This window comes from Delphinapterus leucas, chromosome 1 (genome assembly GCF_059928025.1).
Source record: "Delphinapterus leucas isolate spDelLeu-1000000601 "Yukka" chromosome 1, BTC_Dleu_Yukka2, whole genome shotgun sequence".
In the NCBI taxonomy this organism is placed as follows: Eukaryota; Metazoa; Chordata; class Mammalia; order Artiodactyla; family Monodontidae; genus Delphinapterus; species Delphinapterus leucas.
Window position 1 is genome coordinate 155,889,142 of NC_143129.1, and position 20,292 is coordinate 155,909,433.

At 38.8% G+C, this 20,292-nt stretch overlaps 1 protein-coding gene across 1 annotated transcript in view; it reads right to left on the minus strand.

Moving 5' to 3' along the window:
- CCDC30 (coiled-coil domain containing 30) overlaps positions 1-20,292 on the minus strand; it is a 154,363-nt gene that overhangs the window by 36,043 nt on the left and 98,028 nt on the right. Inside the window, 3 exon segments of the mRNA XM_089894977.1 lie at positions 9,048-9,202; positions 12,719-12,928; positions 18,059-18,238. Coding sequence (XP_089751103.1) covers positions 9,048-9,202; positions 12,719-12,928; positions 18,059-18,238 — 545 coding nt within the window.

The window sequence follows — 20,292 nt, forward strand, 5'->3', positions numbered from 1 at the left end:
TTTTTTTGGCCACACCCAGGGATCAAACCCATGTCCCCTGCAGTGGAAGCGAGGAGTCTTAGCCACTGGACCCTCAGGGAAGTCCCGGGGATTCTATATTCTTTGTACTTGTTCTGAGTGCTTTATGAGTTGAATCCCATCATTTTCTTGCTTTCATATAGGGTTGTTAGTTACAAACACTATTGATACTAATGCACACGTGTTAACACTGCTGTAGCATTCTCCTTTACTCTTAAGATAAAGTAAAAATTCTTTTTTTGGACTTCGGGATCTTATTTCCCCAACCAAGGACTGAACCCAGCCGGGCTCTCAGCAGTGGGGGAATTCCTTTAATATGGTTTGTTAGCTAGCTTACCTTTCTAGCCTCATTTTCTTGCCACTTCCTCTACCCTCAAACATTTTGTTCCAGGCAAAATGCACTTTTTCACTTCCTGAAACAAGTCATTCTCCACACTTATTCCTCCTCTGCAACTCCAACCTTTTCGCTATCCTCCTCTTCCAGGCCTTCCTTTGCCTGATATTTTCCACTTAGTTTTCCCATAACAACTACTTGACTCTCAGCTTAAGTAGCTTTCTTTGAGGAAGGCTTTCTCGAGCTTCCTAGACCAAGTTAGGTCTCCCTGCTATGTGTTATCTGAGCATCCTAAACCTCCCTTAGTATAACACTTCTCATACTTCATTATAGTTACAAAGTCTTATGTGTCAGGATATTAATTATAAAATTATTTTAGGGACTTCCCTGGTGGCACAGTGGTTAAGTCTCCATGCTCCCAATGCAGGGGGTCCGGGTTTGATCCCTGGTCAGGGAACCAGATCCCACATGCATGCTGCAACTAAGAGTTTGCATGCCACAACTAAGAAGCTGGCAAGCTGCAACTAAGGAGCCCACCTGCTGCAACCAAGACCCAGCGCAACCAAATAAATAAATAAAATATCAAAAAAATTATTTTATAACAGCAAAAAGTCCAAAAATCATTTAATATAAATTGTGATATATCTATGTAACAAAATGATACAACTGTTTAAAATATTATGAAACTATAAATCCATAAAAGAAAGGTGGAAAATCACAAAATATTTGGAGATTAAACAAACATACTTCTATCTAAACAATACGTGTGTTAAAGACAAATCTTAAAATTATTTTAAAGTACATGTAGTTTACATGAAAATGAAAATGCAACTTACAAAATTTGTGGGATCTGGCAAAAGCAGTGCTTGGAGAGAAACTTATAGCGTTAAATGCAAATATTATAAAAGAAGAAAGATTGAAAATCAATAATCTAAGCTTCTGCTTTAGGAAACTAGCGAAAGAAGACTAATATAAGCCTAAATAAAGCAGAAGAAAAGAAATAATAAAGATTAGAGGAGAAATCAATAAAACTGAAAACAGGAAAACAGTAGAGAAAAACCAAAAAACCAAAGCTGGTTCTTTGAAAAACTCAATAAAATTGATAAACCTCTAGCCAGGCAGGCTGGAGAAGACACAAATCACTAATATCAGAAATGAAAGCAGGATCATCATCATCACTACTGATCCTATGGACATTAAAAGGACAATAGAGGGATAGTATGAACAAGTCTATGCCCACAAATTGGATAACAGATAAAATGGACCAATTCCTTGAAAGATGCAATCTACTGAAATTTACACAAGGAGAAATAGATAATCTGAACTGGCCTATATCTATTACAGAAATTGAATCAATACTTAATAGCCTTCCAAAAAATAAAGCACTAGGCCCGGATTCTACCAAATATTTAAGGAAGAAATGATACCAATTCTCTACAATCTCTTCCAGAAAAATTGAAGAAGAGGGGACACTTCCTAACTAATTCTATGAGGCCGGCATACCCTAAGAGCAAAACCAGATAAAGACACAAGAAAGGAAAACTATAGACCAATCTCACCCATAAACAAGTCCAAACTCCATAATGTGGCTAGTTAGGCTCAGCATGACCAAGCCTGCCTTACCTTTCTAGCCTCTTTTTTTTTGCCACTTCCCTTATCCGCAAACATTTTTTTTCTAGCCAAAATGAATATTCCACTTCGCTGAAGAGAAGAAGATGATGATTTTGACAACAGTAACATCGAATATAGAAATAACAACAATAATAACACCTCGGTAGTAGTGGCTTTGTAAAATGTGTCAGCTTGGGTAGGAATTCCTTCCATGTATGTTTCTGGTTAGAGTGGGCTACAAGAGATCTATTTGCTCAAGATTTGGAGGGTGGAAGTGAAGCAGTTTTACACTTGGAAAGTGAGAGCAGGTGCTTCTGCAGCTCATACTGTTGATGCTTATCTGCTGCTCACCGTGCGTGAGGTGACAGCTGGGTCTGCAACTGCTCCACCTCCCCTCTCATCCTCCTTCATCTTCTCGATCTCCTGGGCCAGGTCTTTGCAGCTCCTTGATGAGGGGGACCAGCTTCTCCCTACTTTATCAAGGTTGGAGGTAGTGAAACTGACCTGGGTTCCAGGCCAGCCTCTGCGGTTCAGCTTGTGCTCATGGGTTCCAGCTCTCCCTCACTTTATATCCATTTTCACTTCCTGACTGGTTGCCCTGAGGACTTTGAGTTCCAGCATAAGAAACAAAGATGACAGGCTTACAGACTGTGTAACCTGTTCCCACAACTGTATAAGACCGGCTCTCTGTAACAAATCTTTTATTATTGATAAATATATATGACTCCTACTGGTTTTACTTCTTTGTTTGAACCTGACTGATACAAGTGCTTAGTATGTGCCAGACACTGATACAAGCCAACTGCTATAACTCATCCAATCCACACACTGATGCTATGAGGTAGGCGTGGACAGGCACAGAGGATAAGAAACTTGCCCAAGGTGATGCAGCTACTAAGTGGCTAATAAGATGTCCATGTTATATTGTTAGGTTAAAAATGCAAATTCCAAAGCAATAGAGTAAAATGATTCAACTTAAAAGAAAATAAAACTAGAATAAAAAATATATGCATAAACATAGAAAAACATATGAGAAATACATAGCAACCACTTAAAGTGGTTATTGCTGAAGGGTAAAATTCTGAAGAACGTATGCCTTTTATTTTATATAGCTCTTCAATATTTGAAATTTTATGATAGGCAGTTATTATAATTATACTTGCTGGAATTTATCCCAAGGAAATAAAGGATATGCGTAAAAATTTGGCTAGGAGGTATATATTATGTTACTCTTTCCTATAGCAAGAAACTGAGAAAAATGTAGATGTCCAACAATAAAGGACTGAGTAAATAAATTATGGCATGTTATTAAAATAATGTTCTAGAAGAAGATTTAATGGCAGGTAAACAGATTATACTATTTTAAGTGAAAAAAGTAGATTACAACATAAATATCTAAATTGGGGTTGCTTTCTTCAGGTTACAAAGCAATGTGTACTAGATAGTCTCCTTTGTTGTGGAAAACAACTTCCCTCCATATTTCATTTTCCTATACTTAGTTCACATATTTCTTCTACATATTTCTTTTTCTTTTCTTATTAGTTATCCATTTTATACATATTAGTGTATATATGTCAATCCCAATCTCCCAATTCATCACACCACCACTTCCCACCACTTTCCCCCCTTGGTCTCCATATGTTTGTTCTCTACATCTGTGTCTCTATTTCTGCCCTGCAAACCGGTCCATCTGTACCATTTTTCTAGGTTCCACATATATGCATTAATATATGGTATTTGTTTTTCTCTTTCTGACTTACTTCACTCTGTATGACAGTCTCTAGATCCAACCACGTCTCTACAAATGACCCAATTTTGTTCCTTGTTATGGCTGAGTAATATTCCATTGTATATATGTACCACATCTTTATCCATCCGTCTGTCGATGGGTATTTAGGGTACATCCCTGACCTGGCTATTGTAAATAGTGCTGCAATGAACACTGGGGTGCATGTGTCTTTTTTTTTTTTTTTTTTTGCAGTATGCGGGCCTCTCACTGTTGTGGCCTCTCCCGTCGTGGAGCACAGGCTCCGGACGCGCAGGCTCAGCGGCCATGGCTCATGGGCCCAGCCGCTCCGCTGCATGTGGGATCTTCCCGGACCGTGGCACGAACCCGGGTCCCCTGCATCGGCAGGCGGACTCTCAACCACTGCACCACCAGGGAAGCCCTGTATCATCTTTAATTTCTTTCATCAGTGTCTTATAGTTTTCTGCATACAGGTCTTTTGTGCCCTTAGGTAGGTTTATTCCTAGGTATTTTATTCTTTTTGTTGTAATGGTAAATGGGATTGTTTCCTTAATTTCTCTTTCAGATTTTTCATCGTTAGTGTATAGGAATGCAACAGGTTTCTATGCATTAATTTTGTATCCTGCTACTTTACCAAATTCATTGATTAGCTCTAGTCATTTTTTAGTAGTGTCTTTAGGATTCTCTATGTATAGTATCATGTCATCTGCAAACAGTGACAGCTTTACTTCTTCTTTTCTGATTTTGATTCCTTTTATTTCTTGTTCTTCTCTGATTGCTGTGGCTAAAATTTCCAAAACTATGTTGAATAACAGAGGTGAGAGTGAGCAACCCTGTCTTCTTCCTGATCTTAGTGGAAATGGTTTCAGTTTTTCACCATTGAGAACGATGTTGGCTGTGGGTTTGTCATATATGGCCTTTATTATGTTGCAGTAAGTTCCCTTTATGCCTACTTTCTGGAAGGTTTTTATCATAAATTGGTGTTGAATTTTGTTGAAAGCTTTTTCTGCATCTATTGAGATGATCATGTGGTTTTTCTCCTTCAGTTTGTTAATATGGTTTATCACATTCATTGATTGGCATATATTGAAGAATCCTTGCATTCTTGGGATAAACCCCACTTGATCATGGTGTACGATACTTTTAATGTGTTGTTGGATTCTCTTTGCTAGTATTTTGTTGAGGATTTTTGCATCTATGTTCATCAGTGATATTGGCCTGTAGTTTTCTTTCTTTGTGACATCTTTGTCTGGTTTAGGTATCCGGGTGATGGTGGCCTCATAGAATGAGTTTGGGAGTGTTCTTCCCTCTGCTATATTTTGGAAGAGTTGGTGAAGGATAGGTGTTAGCTCTTCTCTAAATGTTTGATAGAATTAGCCTGTGAAGCCGTCTGATCCTGGGCTTTTGTTTGTTGGAAGATATTTAATCACAGTCTCAATTTCAATGCCTGTGATTGGTCTGGTTCCATCTCAGAAGGTTGTGCTTTTCTAAAAATTTGTCCATTTCTTCCTGGTTGTCCATTTTATTGGCATATAGTTGCTTGCAGTAATCTCTCATGATTCTGGGTATTTGTGCAGTGTGAGTTGTTACTTCTCCTTTTTCATTATTAATTCTATTGATTTGAGTCTTCTCCCTTTCTTGATGAGTCTGGCTAAAGGTTTATCAATTTTGTTTATCTTCTCAAAGAACCAATTTTAGTTTTATTGATCTTTGCTATTGTTTCCTTCCTTTCTTTTTCATTTATTTCTGATCTGATCGTTATGACTTCTTTCCTTCTGCTAACTTTGGGTTTTGTTTGTTTTTCTTTCACTATTTCCTTTAGGCATAAGGTTAGATTGTTTATTTGAGATTTTTCTTGTTTCTTGAGGTAGGCTTGTATTGCTATAAACTTCCTGCTTAGAACTGTTTTTGCTGCATCCCATAGGTTTTGGATCATTGCGTTTTTGTTGTAATTTCTCTCTAAGTATTTTTTGATTTCCCCTTTGATTTCTTCAGTGACCTCTTGGATATTAAGCAGTGTATTGTTTAGCCTCCATGTGTTTGTGTTTTTTATGTTTCTTTTTTCCCCTGTAACTGATTTCTAATCTCACAGCATTGTGGTCAGAAAAGATGCTTGATACGATTTCAATTTTCTTAAATTTACCAAGGCTTCATTTGTGACCCAAGATATGACCTTTCCTGGAGAATGTTCCATGTGCACTTGAGAAGAAACTGTAATCTGCTGTTTTTGGGTGGAATGTCCTATAAATATCAATTAAATCTATCTGGTCTATTGTGTCACTTAAAGCTCGTGTTTCCTTATTAATTTTCTGTCTGGGTGATCCATCCATTGGTGTAAGTGAGGTGTTAAAGCCCCCCACTATTATTGTGTTACTGTCGATTTCCTCTTTTATAGCTGTTAGCAGTTGCTTTATGTATTGAGGTGTTCCTATGTTGGGTGCATATATATTCATAATTGTTATATCTTCTTCTTGGATTGATCCCTTGATCATTATGTAGTGTCCTCCCTTGTCTCTTGTAACATTTTTTATTTTAAAGTCTATTTTATATGATATGAGTATTGCTACTCCAGCTTTCTTTTGATTTCCATTTGCATGGAATATCTTTTTCCATCCCCTCACTTTCAGTCTGTACGTGTTCCTAGGTCTGAAGTGGTTCTCTTGTAGACAGCATATATACGGGTCTTGTTTTTGTACCCATTCAGCGAGCCTGTGTCTTTTGGTTGGAGCATTTAATCCATTCATGTTTAAGGTAATTATTGATATGTATGTTCCTAGCACCATTTTCTTAATTGTTATGTTTTTTTTTTTTTTTTTGTAGGTCCTTTTCTTCTCTTATGTTTCCCACTTAGAGAAGTTCCTTTAGCATTTGTTGTAGAGCTGGTTTGGTGGTGCTGAATTCTCTTAGCTTTTGCTTGTTTGTAAAGCTTTTGATTTCTCTGTTGAATCTGAATGAGATCCTTGCTGGGTAGAGTAATCTTGGTCATAGGTTCTTCCCTTTCATCACTTTAAATATATCGTGCCACTCCCTTCTGGCTTGTAGAGTTGCTGCTGAGAAATCAGCTGTTAACCTTTTGGGAGTTCACTTGTATGTTATTTGTCGTTTTTCCCTTGTTGCTTCCAATAATTTTTCTTTGTCTTTAATTTTTGTCAATTTGATTACTAAGTGTCTCAGCATGTTTCTCCTTGGGTTTATCCTGCCTGGGACTCTCTGTGTTTGCTAGACTTGGGTAGCTATTTCCTTTCCCATGTTATGGAAGTTTTCGACTATAATCTCTTCAAATATTTTCTTGGGTCCTTTCTCTCTCTCTTCTCCTTCTGGGGTCCTTATACTGTGAATGTTGCTGTGTTTAATGTTGTCCCAGAGGTGTCTCAGGCTGTCTTCATTTCTTTGCATTTTTTTTTCTTTATTCTGTTCTGCAGCAGTGAATTCCACTCTTCCGTCTTCCAGGTCACTTATCCATTCTTCTGCCTCAGTTATTCTGCTATTGATTCCTTCTAGTGTATTTTTCATTTCAGTTATTGTATTGTTCATCTCTGTTTGTTTTTTAATTCTTCTAGGTGTTTGTTCTTTAATTCTTCTAGGTCTTTGTTACACATTTCTTGCATCTTCTCGATCTTTGCCTCCATTCTTTTTCCGAGGTCCTGGATCATCTTCAGTATCATTATTCTGAATTCTTTTTCTGGAAGGTTGCCTTTCTCCACTTCATTTAGTTATTTTTCTGGGGTTTCATCTTGTTCCTTCATCTGGTACATAGCCTTCTGCCTTTTCATCTTGTCTGTCTTTCTGTGAATGTGTTTTTTGTTCCACAGGCTGCAGGACCGTAGTTCTTCTTGCTTCTGCTGTCTGCCCTCTGGTCTCTTCTATGTATTTCTTTTCATGCAATATTCACAAAAGATGTATAGAACCGGTATCACTATTCCTACTTCAAACATTAGAAACCAGGTTTCAGGAAAGTTAAATAGCCTTTTTCCTGTTCAATTCTTTGATTGCATCTTTTGTTTCTTCATAAACTTCACACAATTGTTTTAAAATCTAGTCTTCCTAATTCCAATTGGTGAACTTCTTGGGGATTATAAATCTGATGTTTGTTTTTTCTGCTGACTTTCATTCATGGTAACCAGTTTCCTTGTGTTATTTGGTGATTTTTGTTTGTAAGCTTATATTTGAGTAAACTGAATACATGGGAGTCCTTTAATATCTAAATTGAGGTTGCTTTCCCCCAGAGATAATTTGGATTTTCTTAGGAAGCAAGGGAGCTGCCTATTGAGGAAGACCTTACCTACTTCAAGATGCCCAACTCATATTTGAGTCTCTAGTTCAGCTGTCCTACCTTGTGGCAAACTACCTCAGCTTCTCTTAAGCCTGGGGCTGATAGTGTTATCTGCCCCTTGACTTATAAGGTTGTTTACCATTCATTATTTTTGTTTTGTCTCATTGTATGCTCGCCTTAGAGCTTTCTCTTGCTCTGTGAGCAGTGCTTTAAAAGGTATACTTATTGTAGTTTATTCAGGATCTAGTTGTATTAAAACAGGAGGAGGGTGTCATCCTGGTAGAAGCGGCAGTGAGACAAGTATTTTTCTATCGTTCCTAACTGAGTGAATTCATTATTCATTCAAACATTCATTTATTCATAACATATTTGCTGAGCACCTACTGAGTGCCAGGCTCTATGCTAGAGCTTTCAACTAGAGCTGAAAGTAAGTTTCTGAGCTTAACAGTTTATGTGAATATCTATATATCTTTTCAGTAGTTAGAACCATATTTTTCTTAAGACATACGTGAATCATTCTGAGTGCCATAGAAGTAAGAAGCATCAGTTACTGAAGTTTAGGATATACAAGAAGATGATTTAAGTAAGAATCCTAATAATAATCAAAGTACTTTTAGAAAAAAACATGACAGTTCCTACCCAGTAGCAGCTTATTAATGATTAAGATGCCTGTAAAGTACTTGGATCTTCTTTGAAGAAAATCAGCTGATAAATACAAAACACCAACCACATTCTAGTGTGCGTTTTGTGCCAATTATGTTAGAGTTAGAAAAGCAAATCCCAGGGTATCATATTTCATAGGCAATCCATTCATTCAAGAAGATTTACTGGTACACCAAGTGTGTTCCAGAACAAGAAATAATCCCTGACCTTGAGAATTCCACACTCTAGTATGAAAGACAAGCAAGAAAATAAGCAATTAGAATGCAGTGTGCTATGTATATATCAATATATGAAGTTTTTGCCTGAGTTTACTTCAATGGAGACAAAGAGGAAACGCAGTGGTAAACTGATGCTGCTCATAAACTCAGCCCTTGGAAAAATGACGTCTTTGCTCCTCTTACCTCTTCTGTTGTTCTTCCTGATATTGTTGCTTTATTTTAGCTTCATTTTCTATTGCTTCTTTTATCTTTTCCTCTAATTGCTTCCTCCCCAAAATACAAGTGTCTGTGAGACAGACTCTATGAGCATGTTCTAATTTCTGCTGCAGATCCAAAATCTGAAATGAAAAGAGTTTACACATAAGACTTTGAGTGTGACCTATTTTCCAATTAGGGAAATACCATATAAATCACAAGCAGTAGTGCTAACACAAAAATCTCAGCTAAAGAGTGTGACTAGATTTATTTTAATTTTAGAATTAAATTACTTAATTTTTGCAATATGTAATACATTCATATAATTTAGTGTATGTGGGTAAACTAAGCTAGAGTGACAAGTCCCTTTCCCATCCTTATCCTGTCTTCCTTCCAGTTTCCTCCACCAAATAGGTCATCACTGGTATTAATTTCTTATGTACTCTTCCAGAGATTTATTTATGCATATTTAAATAAATACTATTCTCCCTCATACAAAATTTTTTTTTGTTTTTGTGGTACGCGGGCCTCTCACTGTCGTGGCCTCTCCCGCTGCAGAGCACAGGCTCCGGACGCGCAGGCTCAGTGGCCATGGCTCACGGGCACAGCCGCTCCGTGGCATGTGGGATCTTCCCGGACCGGGGCACGAACCCGTGTCCCCTGCATCAGCAGGCGGACTCTCAACCACTGCGCCACCAGGGAAGCCCCATACAAACATTTTTTACACACATGATGGTATATTACATGTACTTATGCACCTTGCTTTTTTTATAGCAGTACACTCGGTGATTTTTCCATATTATATATAATATATAGAATTGTCTTCTCTTTTACAGCTGCATACCATTCCACTGTAAGGATATACCATAATATATTTAACTAGCCCCCTACTGATGGACATTAAGTTGATTCCAATCTTTTACTATTACAAACAATACTATTACAAACAATGTTTTTAGAATAACTTATGAGATGTGTGTTTTGCTAGGGCAAAGGTTATTATTATTTGTTTGTTTGTTTAACAGATAATGCCAAACTGTCTCCATAGGTTTTAGACCAATTTACACCTCTAACAGCAACATGTGAGAGTGTCTAGTTTCTCCATGGTGTGGCTAGATTCACAAATAAGTATCTCAAAACAAAATAGAAGTCTCTTACAAACCAAGTACCTATTGGCATACTGCCTAGCACCAGTAGTGCATTCTTTTTTCTTTTTAAAAAATATTTATTTATTTGGCTGCATCGGGTCTTAGTTGGCAGCACTCGGGATCTTGGTTGAGGCATGCGGGACATTTTGTTGTGGCTCTCGGGCTTCTCTCTAGTTGTGGTGTGTGAGTCTTCTCTACTTGTGGCATGTGGGCTCCAGGGCGCATGGGCTCTGTAGTTGTGGCATGCAGGCTCTCTAGTTGAGGTGCGTGAGATCAGTAGTTGTGGCATGTGGGCTTAGCTGCCCCACGGCATGTGAGATCTTAGTTCCCCGACCAGGGATTGAACCTGCATCCCGTGCATTGGAAGGCAGATTCTTTAGCACTGGATCACCAGGGAAGTCCCAGTAGTGCATTCTTTAATGCTCTGGTAGAACTAAGAATAAGATTTATGAATTTGAAAGAGAGATATATGATTTTATTTTAGAATTTACATGTTAGACAAAAAGTGTCATTAAAATTTTCTCATTAGATCTCCTTTAATTCGTTTACATATTTTTTATAAACCCTTATGTCACCTAAAATTGTGACTAGTATGTAGTAGGTGCTTAGTAAATATTTGGCAGATGTATAGTTCTCAGCGGAATTGCTGTTCTCCCTCTACTGTATTCCTGATGCAACAACAAATCCTTTACAATGGTCTGGCACCATGTTCCCCACAGACATTCAGTGGATGCCAGTGAATGGCAGTCCTCTTCTAAGAGAAGGGCTTTCTGCATTAGCCCTAGGTCTCTGCAGAGCCCACTCACCATAGGAGAGGTGAAGATGTAGAATGATTCACGGGCAATGGCAGTGGGCAGCCAGTTAGCTGAGGCCAGCTCAAGTTCCTTTGAGCTGCCCCATTTAGTTCTGCCTAGGGCAAATGCTTCCTTAAAGATAGCCAATCTTAATTCCACAGGTGAAAGTATTGCTCCATTGGCTTCTCTGTCAAGGGCAAATGACAAACTTTTGAACCCACCACCCAATTTAAGAAACAGAACATTTCCAATACGTTTGAAGTCTACTCTGTGACCCTCTTTGATCACTCCCCTTCCCTCCTCACCTGAGAAAACCAATATCTTGAATTTTGTGTTAATCATTTTCTTGCTTTTTCTTTTAATAATATGTATTTCTGTATGACTCAGTTGTTATTTTGTACTATGTTCACCACCACATTAATGGAATCATACTGTGTTTTTGGTGATTTGGTATTTATTCAATATTGTATTACTACAGCAAGTACCTAGAGTTCATTCATTTTCACTGTTGTATGTATGCTATTGTGTAAATATGCAGTTTACCTCTTCCATCTCATGTCAGTGAACATTTGGGCTGTTTGCAACTTTCTGCTGTTTGGAACAATGTCACTATGAAAATGACTGTATTCCCGTATACTGATATATATGCTCAGTAGAATAGTTTCCCTAGTGTTTATGCCTAGCAGAAGTGTTGGGTTGTGCAGTATATACATCTTTAACTTAACTAGATCTAATGCCAAATTGATTTCTGAAGTGTTTATACTAGTTTACTCTTCCAGCTGCAGTCAGAATATGCATTCCTGTTGCACAAAATCCAGTAACAATATTTAGTATGTCTAAATTTAAAAATTTTACTAATCTTTATCAATTTTACCAATTACTTTTTTTAAAAGTAATAACATACATATGATAAAGTACACATATCTTACATACTCAGTGAAGTTTTACTTATATAACCAACTCTTCCAGACCAAGATAAAGAATACTTCCAGCACCACAGAAGATTCCCTCATGTCCCCTTCCATGCCCCTCATAAAGACGTTATCCTATCACCACGGCTTAGTTTTGTCTATTCTTGAATCTCATATAAGGAAAATTACATAGTATGAACTCTTTTGTGCTGGCTTCTTTAGCTCAACATTGGGTTTTTGAGTTTAAGCCATATTGCTATCATCTAATTTTGATGTTTGTTTTATATTTATGTGGTTGGATGAAATATTTTTTATGTAAGATTTGACTCTCAAACCCACAGATCAAAACGTGCAAGTGTGACATACTACTGCCACCTGGTGTCAGGCAGCCTAAAATGCAGGGGTGATATTTCAAAATGGTTCATTTCACAACACTCATCCCTCCAAAAGTTACAAAATAAAACTCAAATAAATGGGCAATCCAAATGAGAGGAGAATAAGTCCTTTAAAAGTTGACTTAATAATACAAAGTATAAATAATATAAAGTCCTTTGGTCTCAATTCTTTAAGTTCATGTTATAGCTTTAATGAAATTTACCTTTTTGAGTTCATGTAGTCTTCAAAAACACAAGATTTACTGGAACCATAGGAGCAGGTGACGTCAAAAGAGGAAAGCAGGGGAGAGTGAAAAACCCCCTAGAATTCTATCAGGTTTGCACTGTATCTATTTTTTAAAATCCTTAGGGAAACAGGATTTCAGTAGTAGTATCCAGTGCATGTTATTTATTAAGTGTGAGGATAATTACCTTTTCCTCTGCAACAGCAACTCGAGATTTCTCCTGAGCTAGCTTTTCCTGTAGGTTGTTCTGTGATTTAACGCTCTGAGCCTGTTTAAGTACTTCCAGCTCCAGTTCCTTGATTTTCTGCTGACAGTGCTTCCACTCAGCCGTGAGTGAAGAGCACATCTTTGCGCTGTCTAATAACTTCTGCTGGGCCTGCTTGAGTTCAATTTTGATCTAGAGGTGGGGAATAAATAAAAGTGACAAAAATAAGCATGGAATGAATGTGAATGTGAGTTAGAATAAGCAGCTTTCAAGAAAGTGTAGTCCCCCAAGAGCTGACAAATACCAATGTCATGTGGCTGATTACCTCTCTGGAGCTGCTCTGTGTTAGTAGGGTTTGCCAAAGTCTATCCAGCCAGACGGCAGCTGGACAAAGGAATTTACTTAAGGGTTTCTACACATGCATGGTCTAAAGAGTTTCCATCATTTTTTTTTTTTCCAGTCTACTCCAAGCCAGCTTCCATTCCCACTACTTCAGTAGTGCCAAGAGCACTACTGACCTTCCCTGGCCAGAATTTAAGTCCAGTGGACAACTGACCTGTTAGTAGCAGTTACTCCATCCATCTCAGAAAGTTCTCCTCTCTTGGAGTCTGTGATACCCACCTCTCCTAGTTTTCACTTACCTCTGCTGTTGCTTCTTGGTTTATTTTGTAGACTATTCTAGTGCACTCAACTTCTAAACATTATTGGACTATTCTAGGCCTTCCTAGAGAGTGAATCATTCTCTCTCTAGGTTCATTCTCATGATTTAAAAATACCACTTTTATGCCAATACATGTCAAAATGGAACTCCTTGATTCTGCTTATATCTCCAAAAGCGTTCTTCTCTCCATCTTTCTGATTTCAGTAAAGGAGGCCAACATCCAACCTTTTGTTCAGGCCAGTGACCTGAGAGCCATCCTTGAGCCTTCCTTTGCCATAGTGAGCCTATTCAGCACATGCTGTCACTCTACCTCTACAACACATCTTGCATCAATCCATTTTCGTCATTTCCATCACCACCCTTGCTAGGTCATCATCATCTCTATCCTGGGCCATAGCAGTAGCACTGGTCATGCCACTTCCATTTTTACTCCCTTCTAATCTATTCTCCACACTGCAGCCAAAGTGTTCTTTTAAAAACATAAATTGAACTACTTGACCCCCGCTCCTGCTTAAATTTTTCAGTGGCTTCCGCAACACTCTGAGAACATATCCCACCAGCTTGCCTGGCCTTGAATGATGTGGCCTTTGCCAGATTAAGATCATCCCGTTAATCCCCCTTCTTCCACTGATCTCCTGTCCCACCGGTTTCTATTTGGATTTTATAATGAATAGAAGAAGAAACAAAGAAACTAAAGAAAAGAAGAAACTGAGTGTTGGAATATTTGGTGCATTGGATTGGTTCAGAATTATGAAACTTAAACTTATTATAAATAGAAAGGGCATATAGGTTTCATAATATATTATCCACATACTCCATAGGCCAAGAAAGCTAAAGGCCTCTGAGATCTATGGTCATTGGTCTTAGAGACAATGCTCAGCATTTTGGTAACGCTGGTAATGATGAAATAAGATGACAACACTGGAGCAAACACTGTTCTGGCCAACAACATGTGCGTCTAGGGTGGCTTCTTAAGCTTCAGATTGGGACATTTAAGCACCAGGAAGAGGATTCAGTACAGTGTCTCAGTATTGGTGGTGGCAGAACCGCTCTCAGCCTGAAGCTCTGCAAGCCTACAGCATTCTTCTTGATATACCCAACGTGGAAACAGGCAATATGGCCATAAACCACAGAAATAATAAATAAATTATGGCATTTCCTCACAGTGGAATACTCTACAGCAAAGAAAATGAATGAACGATGGCTATACACCACAACATGGATGAATCTTCCAAACAAAGTAGATCATCAGAAGACAGATACAAGGTGTGTATACTGATTGATTATATTTATAAAATATTCAAAAGCAGGCAAAACTGAACCATACTGTGTGGAATTCATACACAGATGGTAAAACTATAAAGTAAATCAAGAGAGTAATTACTTAAATTAGTGGTTCCTGCTAAGATGGAAGGAAATGGGATTATGGTGGGAAAGAGGTATGCAGGGGCTGCTGGTATGCAGGCAATGTGCTATTTCTTGTCCTGGGTGGTGGTTACATGGGTAGTCACTTTGCAACAATTCATTAAACTGTATATTTATGTTTTGTGTACTTCCTGAGTGCTATATTTTACAATAAAAAGGTTTAAAAGCAACAAATAAGTATTCTGGTTTCTTTCTTTTTTTTTTTTAATTATTATTATTATTTTTTTGCTGTACGCGGGCCTCTCACTGTTGTGGCCTCTCCCGTTGTGGAGCACAGGCTCCAGACGCACAGTCTCAGTGGCCATGGCTCACGGGCCCAGCCGTTCCGCGGCATGTGGGATCTTCGTGGACCGGGGCACGAACCTGCGTCCCCTGCATCGGCAGGTGGACTCTCAACCACTGTGCCACCAGGGAAGCCCAGTATTCTGGTTTCTTAACCAGTCTTACAAGTATGCCTAACGTTAGCCAGAGACCCAGAGTTCAATTATCTCTGAGTGCATTTTAAAAAGTAACCTCTAAATTGGCAAAGCTGAGGTTCGAAAATGATCCCAAATTGAGGAAAGGGATAATACAGAAAGATAACTCTACACAGGAAAGACAAAAACAGACCTGGGTTTAAATTCTGACTCCACAATTTGGTAGCTTTGTCACTTGAACAGTTTTTTATATATGTATATATATATATATATTTATTTTCTTTATTTTTTTAGTTTTTTGGCTGTGTTGGATCTTAGTTGCAGCATGCAGGATCTTTGTTGAGGCATGCGGGATCTTTCGTTGCGGCTTCTCTGTAGTTGTGGCGTGCGGGTTTTCTCTCTCTAGCTGTGGTACGCAGGCACCGGAGCGCGTGGCCTCTGTAATTTGTGGCACACGGGTTCTCTTGTTGAGGTGCGCGAGCTGAGCAGTTGTGGTGCGCGGGCTTTAGTTATCCCGCGGCGTGTGGGATCTTAGTTCCCCGATCTGGGATCAAACCCGCGTCCCCGGCATTGGAAGGCAGATTCTTTACCACTAGAACCACCAGGGAAGTCCCCTGAACAGTTTTCTCACCTATAAAATGTTTACCTTTCAGGGTTGGGAGGTTTCTAAGGGATGAAGTGGACAAACTGTCACTACAAGGTAGTTGGCTATTGCGTATGACTCTGCGTAAATGCCTGGCCCAAGGGACCAGCCAAAAGAATGATGTCTCATTACTGAAATGGCAAATAATTTACCCCACCATGAAGGAGATTTAAAACAGAACAAAAAATATCTTCTCTTTTTATCAAGCTCTCATTTACCCATCCCTGAAGGACTCGTTCATTAATCAACAAATATTTATAGGGTGCCAACCATATATAAGATGTCATGATCTGTTGTTATTGTCATTGTGCCTTGACAAAGATGTAGTATTGCTAGTGTACGCTCACAGTGGACAGTTAAAATGGTCTAAGAACGGTGTTTGAAGGGAAAGGTAAAAGGTTGTCTTGAAATGTGAGAAAGATTTGGAATTTAATTTAAAACTACAAAGGCTTGGGGCTTCCCTAGTGGCGCAGTAGTTAAGAATCCGCCTGCCAATGCAGGGGACACGGGTTGGAGCCCTGGTCCGGGAAGATCCCACATGCTGCGGAGCAACTAAGCCAGTGCGCCACAACTACTGAGCCTGTGCTCTAGAGCCCACGAGCCACAACTACTGAGCCTGCGAGCCACAACTATGGAAGCCCGCACGCCTAGAGCCCGTGTTCTGCAACAAGAGAAGCCACCGCAATGAGAAGCCTACACACCGCAATGAAGAGTAGCCCCCACTCACTGCAACTAGAGAAAGCCTGCGCACAGCAACGAGGACCCAACACAGCCAAAAATAAAAAAATATAAATTTATTTAAAAAATTACAAAGGCTTGAGGGAATATGATCAAATTCAAAAAACCATGAAGGGTGAGGATACGGAAGAAGTTTATCCAAATAATCCTAGAACTCCCAAAAGGGCTTCCTTTGAAGTTGGAAATAAATGACTGTTTTCCTCCATATCTCCCCTACTAGACTGTGAGCTCCTTAAAAGTAGGGACCTTTCTTAATCCATTTTTATGTCGCTTTTTGAATAAGGTCATTGATCCTGCTACACTAGGGGTGGCAAACTTTTCATATAAAGGGCCAGAGAGTAAATATTTTAGCCTTTGTGGGCCATATGGTCTCTGTCAGAACTACTCATATCTGCTTTGGTAGTGCAAAAGCAGCCGTCAATAATATGTCAACAAACAGGTATGGCTGCGTGCCAATAAAACTTTATTTACAAAAATGGAAGGCAGGCAGGATTTGACCCATAGGTCAAAGTTTGCTGACCCCTGCACTAGGGGATGAGAACTGTGTCTGTTTTGCATATCATTAAACCCTCAGTATTGACAAGATGGCCTGTCTTGTGTTGGACTGATGCTCAATAAATATTTGTTGAATGTTGAATTCCAGAATCTTAGATAGGGGCTTATATTAGGTTCCTAGTATATGTTTACAGAAGCGAACCACAATTAAAAGAAAGTTCTATTTTACATGGTGGTTCAGTTTGAACATTTTTGTGGTTCATAAAACTTACTCTTTTTTTTGGCTTCACTGTGTGGCATGCGGGATCTTAGTTCCCCGACCAGGGATTGAACCCATGCCCCCTGCAGTGGAAGCATGAAGTCTTAACCACTGGACCGCCAGGGAAGTCCCCTGTGTTTCATAAAATTTAGATGAATCTGTGGATGGCAGTTCTATATAGATTATTTTAAAACAAGCATGTTTGGGGGATGTTCCCCCAAATTTCTGATGCACTCATGTCAGGAAGAACAACTTTGCTCTCTCATGATTTGTACCTTGGTGCAGTTGATATTTGATTCAACCAATAATAATGAATGCATCTATTAGAGACAAATACATCCAGAGATAGAACTAGGGCAGTACCACCAGTGATTTAGTTCAGGTCATCGAAATTTACTAAGTGCTAAAAGGTCTAGGTAATGATTTCAAAAGACTGCGTAACTTAAACCTTTTCATATTTACAGGTTGACAGCACACACAGCCTTTCAGCAGCAGAGAAACCATTGAGCTGTGTACCTACTCGGTAGGGAGAAGTTAAAGGAGGGAGTTACCAGATAGCTCACATTGTTTACCCATCTGGGGACTCTGTCGTGAAGTATCAAGTTGAGGAATTCTGATTCCTTTATTCCCAGGGTAAATTGAGCAATCGAGACTCTTAAATGAAGGATACGCCCACTGGAGTTACCTTAATGCTTTCTTCCTGAAGTAAGCTGTTATGCTGCTTTAAGTCCAAGTTCTTTCCTCGCTCATATCGAAGCTCCTTTTCTGCTGAGTTGCATAGAATCTGGAGCCGGTGCAAATTCTGGCGAAGTTGCTGTAGCTCCTCTTGCTGCTGGTATTTCCGTTTTTCTCCAGATGATGGATTCTAAAGCAAATGTTTTACAAGGGGAACATGGACAATTTGAAAGAATGTTGGTAAAACATGGGTTCCAGCTGTCAGAATGTGATTATTCACATGTAAATGCTTTTGGAGTCAGCTTAACTACAGCCAATTACTCTTTTACATGTATGGCTAGTTGTACATGTTCATATAGTTTAACTCCTGTTATATTAGAGTGAAAATATTGAAGAAGTTATGTGAACAAGAGTAATTAAGCATAGAAAATTAACTTTCTTATTTTTCATATTAATGAAGTGGAACAGAAGCGTGGGCAGTTTTAGAGCAAAACGTGCTTTAAATAGGGAGTTCAAAGAGTCAACATATTAAGATGCAGTGTGTGGACGTGTATGTGGGTTGCGTGTGCGCACGCGCGCATAATGTCTGTTGGCAAAAGGGAAGAGAACATTTAGCGAGAGATACTAAATTACCAGGTTTCCTCATCACTTTCCTTTCACTCCCCAATGATTCTCCTTCGGTTACTCCTCAACAACGCACTCTTCTGCCAGGTCTCTCTGGCACAATAAAACTCACATGACCAAAGGAGGAGTTATTTAGATTTTCTGAAAGGTAGGCACACACAGCCATGCTGAGTAGACAAAGAATTCAACCTTCTCCAGTTCAACAGATAAGATACTGTCTGTTTCCTGAATCCTGGTCCAGTGTGCTTCCTGTTCATGACGTTCTGAAAAGCCCATGTCATTATTCTAGTTTATCTTGCTTATAAAAGAACTGCCACACTGAATTCCCCAAGTCCTGTTAGCCCTTCAGTTCCTGTCTTGGTTTAGTCAGAAAGGCAATCTAGATCCAATTTGCTTGTCTTAAGAGCTGCAAGTATCTAAGATCCCTGGTTAGCTCGCTATGGGTAAATGCACGGTTCATCTACACATGTTCAAGTGATATTTATTCATTATTACAGAAGAATACCTAATTGACATATTCTGATTTTACCCAATAGTCTTGAAAGTTTGGTTTAATGTAAATGTATTCCCAAGACTCAGATCTATTTTGGGCGGGGGGGCCATTACATCAAAGTTTTGGAGACTGCAAGCCTAAGGGCAAATCACAGATAAATTCACCAAGATAATCTAAGACAGACACCCTGGGAGGGCTTTTGGGAGCCAGCTTGCCAGCCTTCCTTAGAAAATTAGCTTGACGTGAGGACTATATGCTTTCTTTGAGCTTCTCAGCAAGTGGAAGCAGATGACAAAACTGTTAAAGGGTCAGGCTGTAAAGGAGACAGACCAGGTTCCACCACAAAGTGTCATTCTAGGCCAATTATTTAACCTCTCTAAAGCCTCAGTTTCTTCATCTATAAAGTGGCAACAATAATATTTCTGCCTCATTGTATTGCTTAATATACACAGAGTATTAAGTATAGTGCCTAGAGCATAGTAAAAAAATGTGAAACTACATTTTCAACCTATAAAATTAAGATAATTAATGGTGGTTCAAATATGTTTCAAGAATAGTGGGAAAATAATATCTAGAACTCAGCTACTGCAACCTCACCAGGAATACTGTTGAACAGCAGAAATTAAGCCCCGAAAGGCCATCAGCAGCCACAAATGATGTCACAAAACACATATGAACAATATAGCTCACATAGTTACTCATAATAGAGGCTCTCACAGTTTTTTCCCTATATATTTGCCATTTATGAGCATTCTTTAAAATTTGGTGTCTGGGCTCAGCCTATAGCTACCTAAATTTGCACATTATGAGATTAATAAGACATAGTACACATGGAAAGCAGCAAAGTATTAGCACCATAATCTGACAACAACAGGGGTGAAGACTAAAAACTACACACACACAAGAACTAAAAAGTAGGACAATCTATAGCTATCAGAAGGTTTTGAACCCTATACACAGAAAGAGGTCCTGAAATTATCACTGCACAGCACACTGCAGACAAAAATCTGTCTAAAATGTATTTTCTTCCTTGCTTGCTTAAACAAGTAAATGAAATAGTGTGTGTGAGTGTTTTGGGAAATGTGAATCCAAATAACACAAATATGTTATTTTTTCCCATGCGGCCC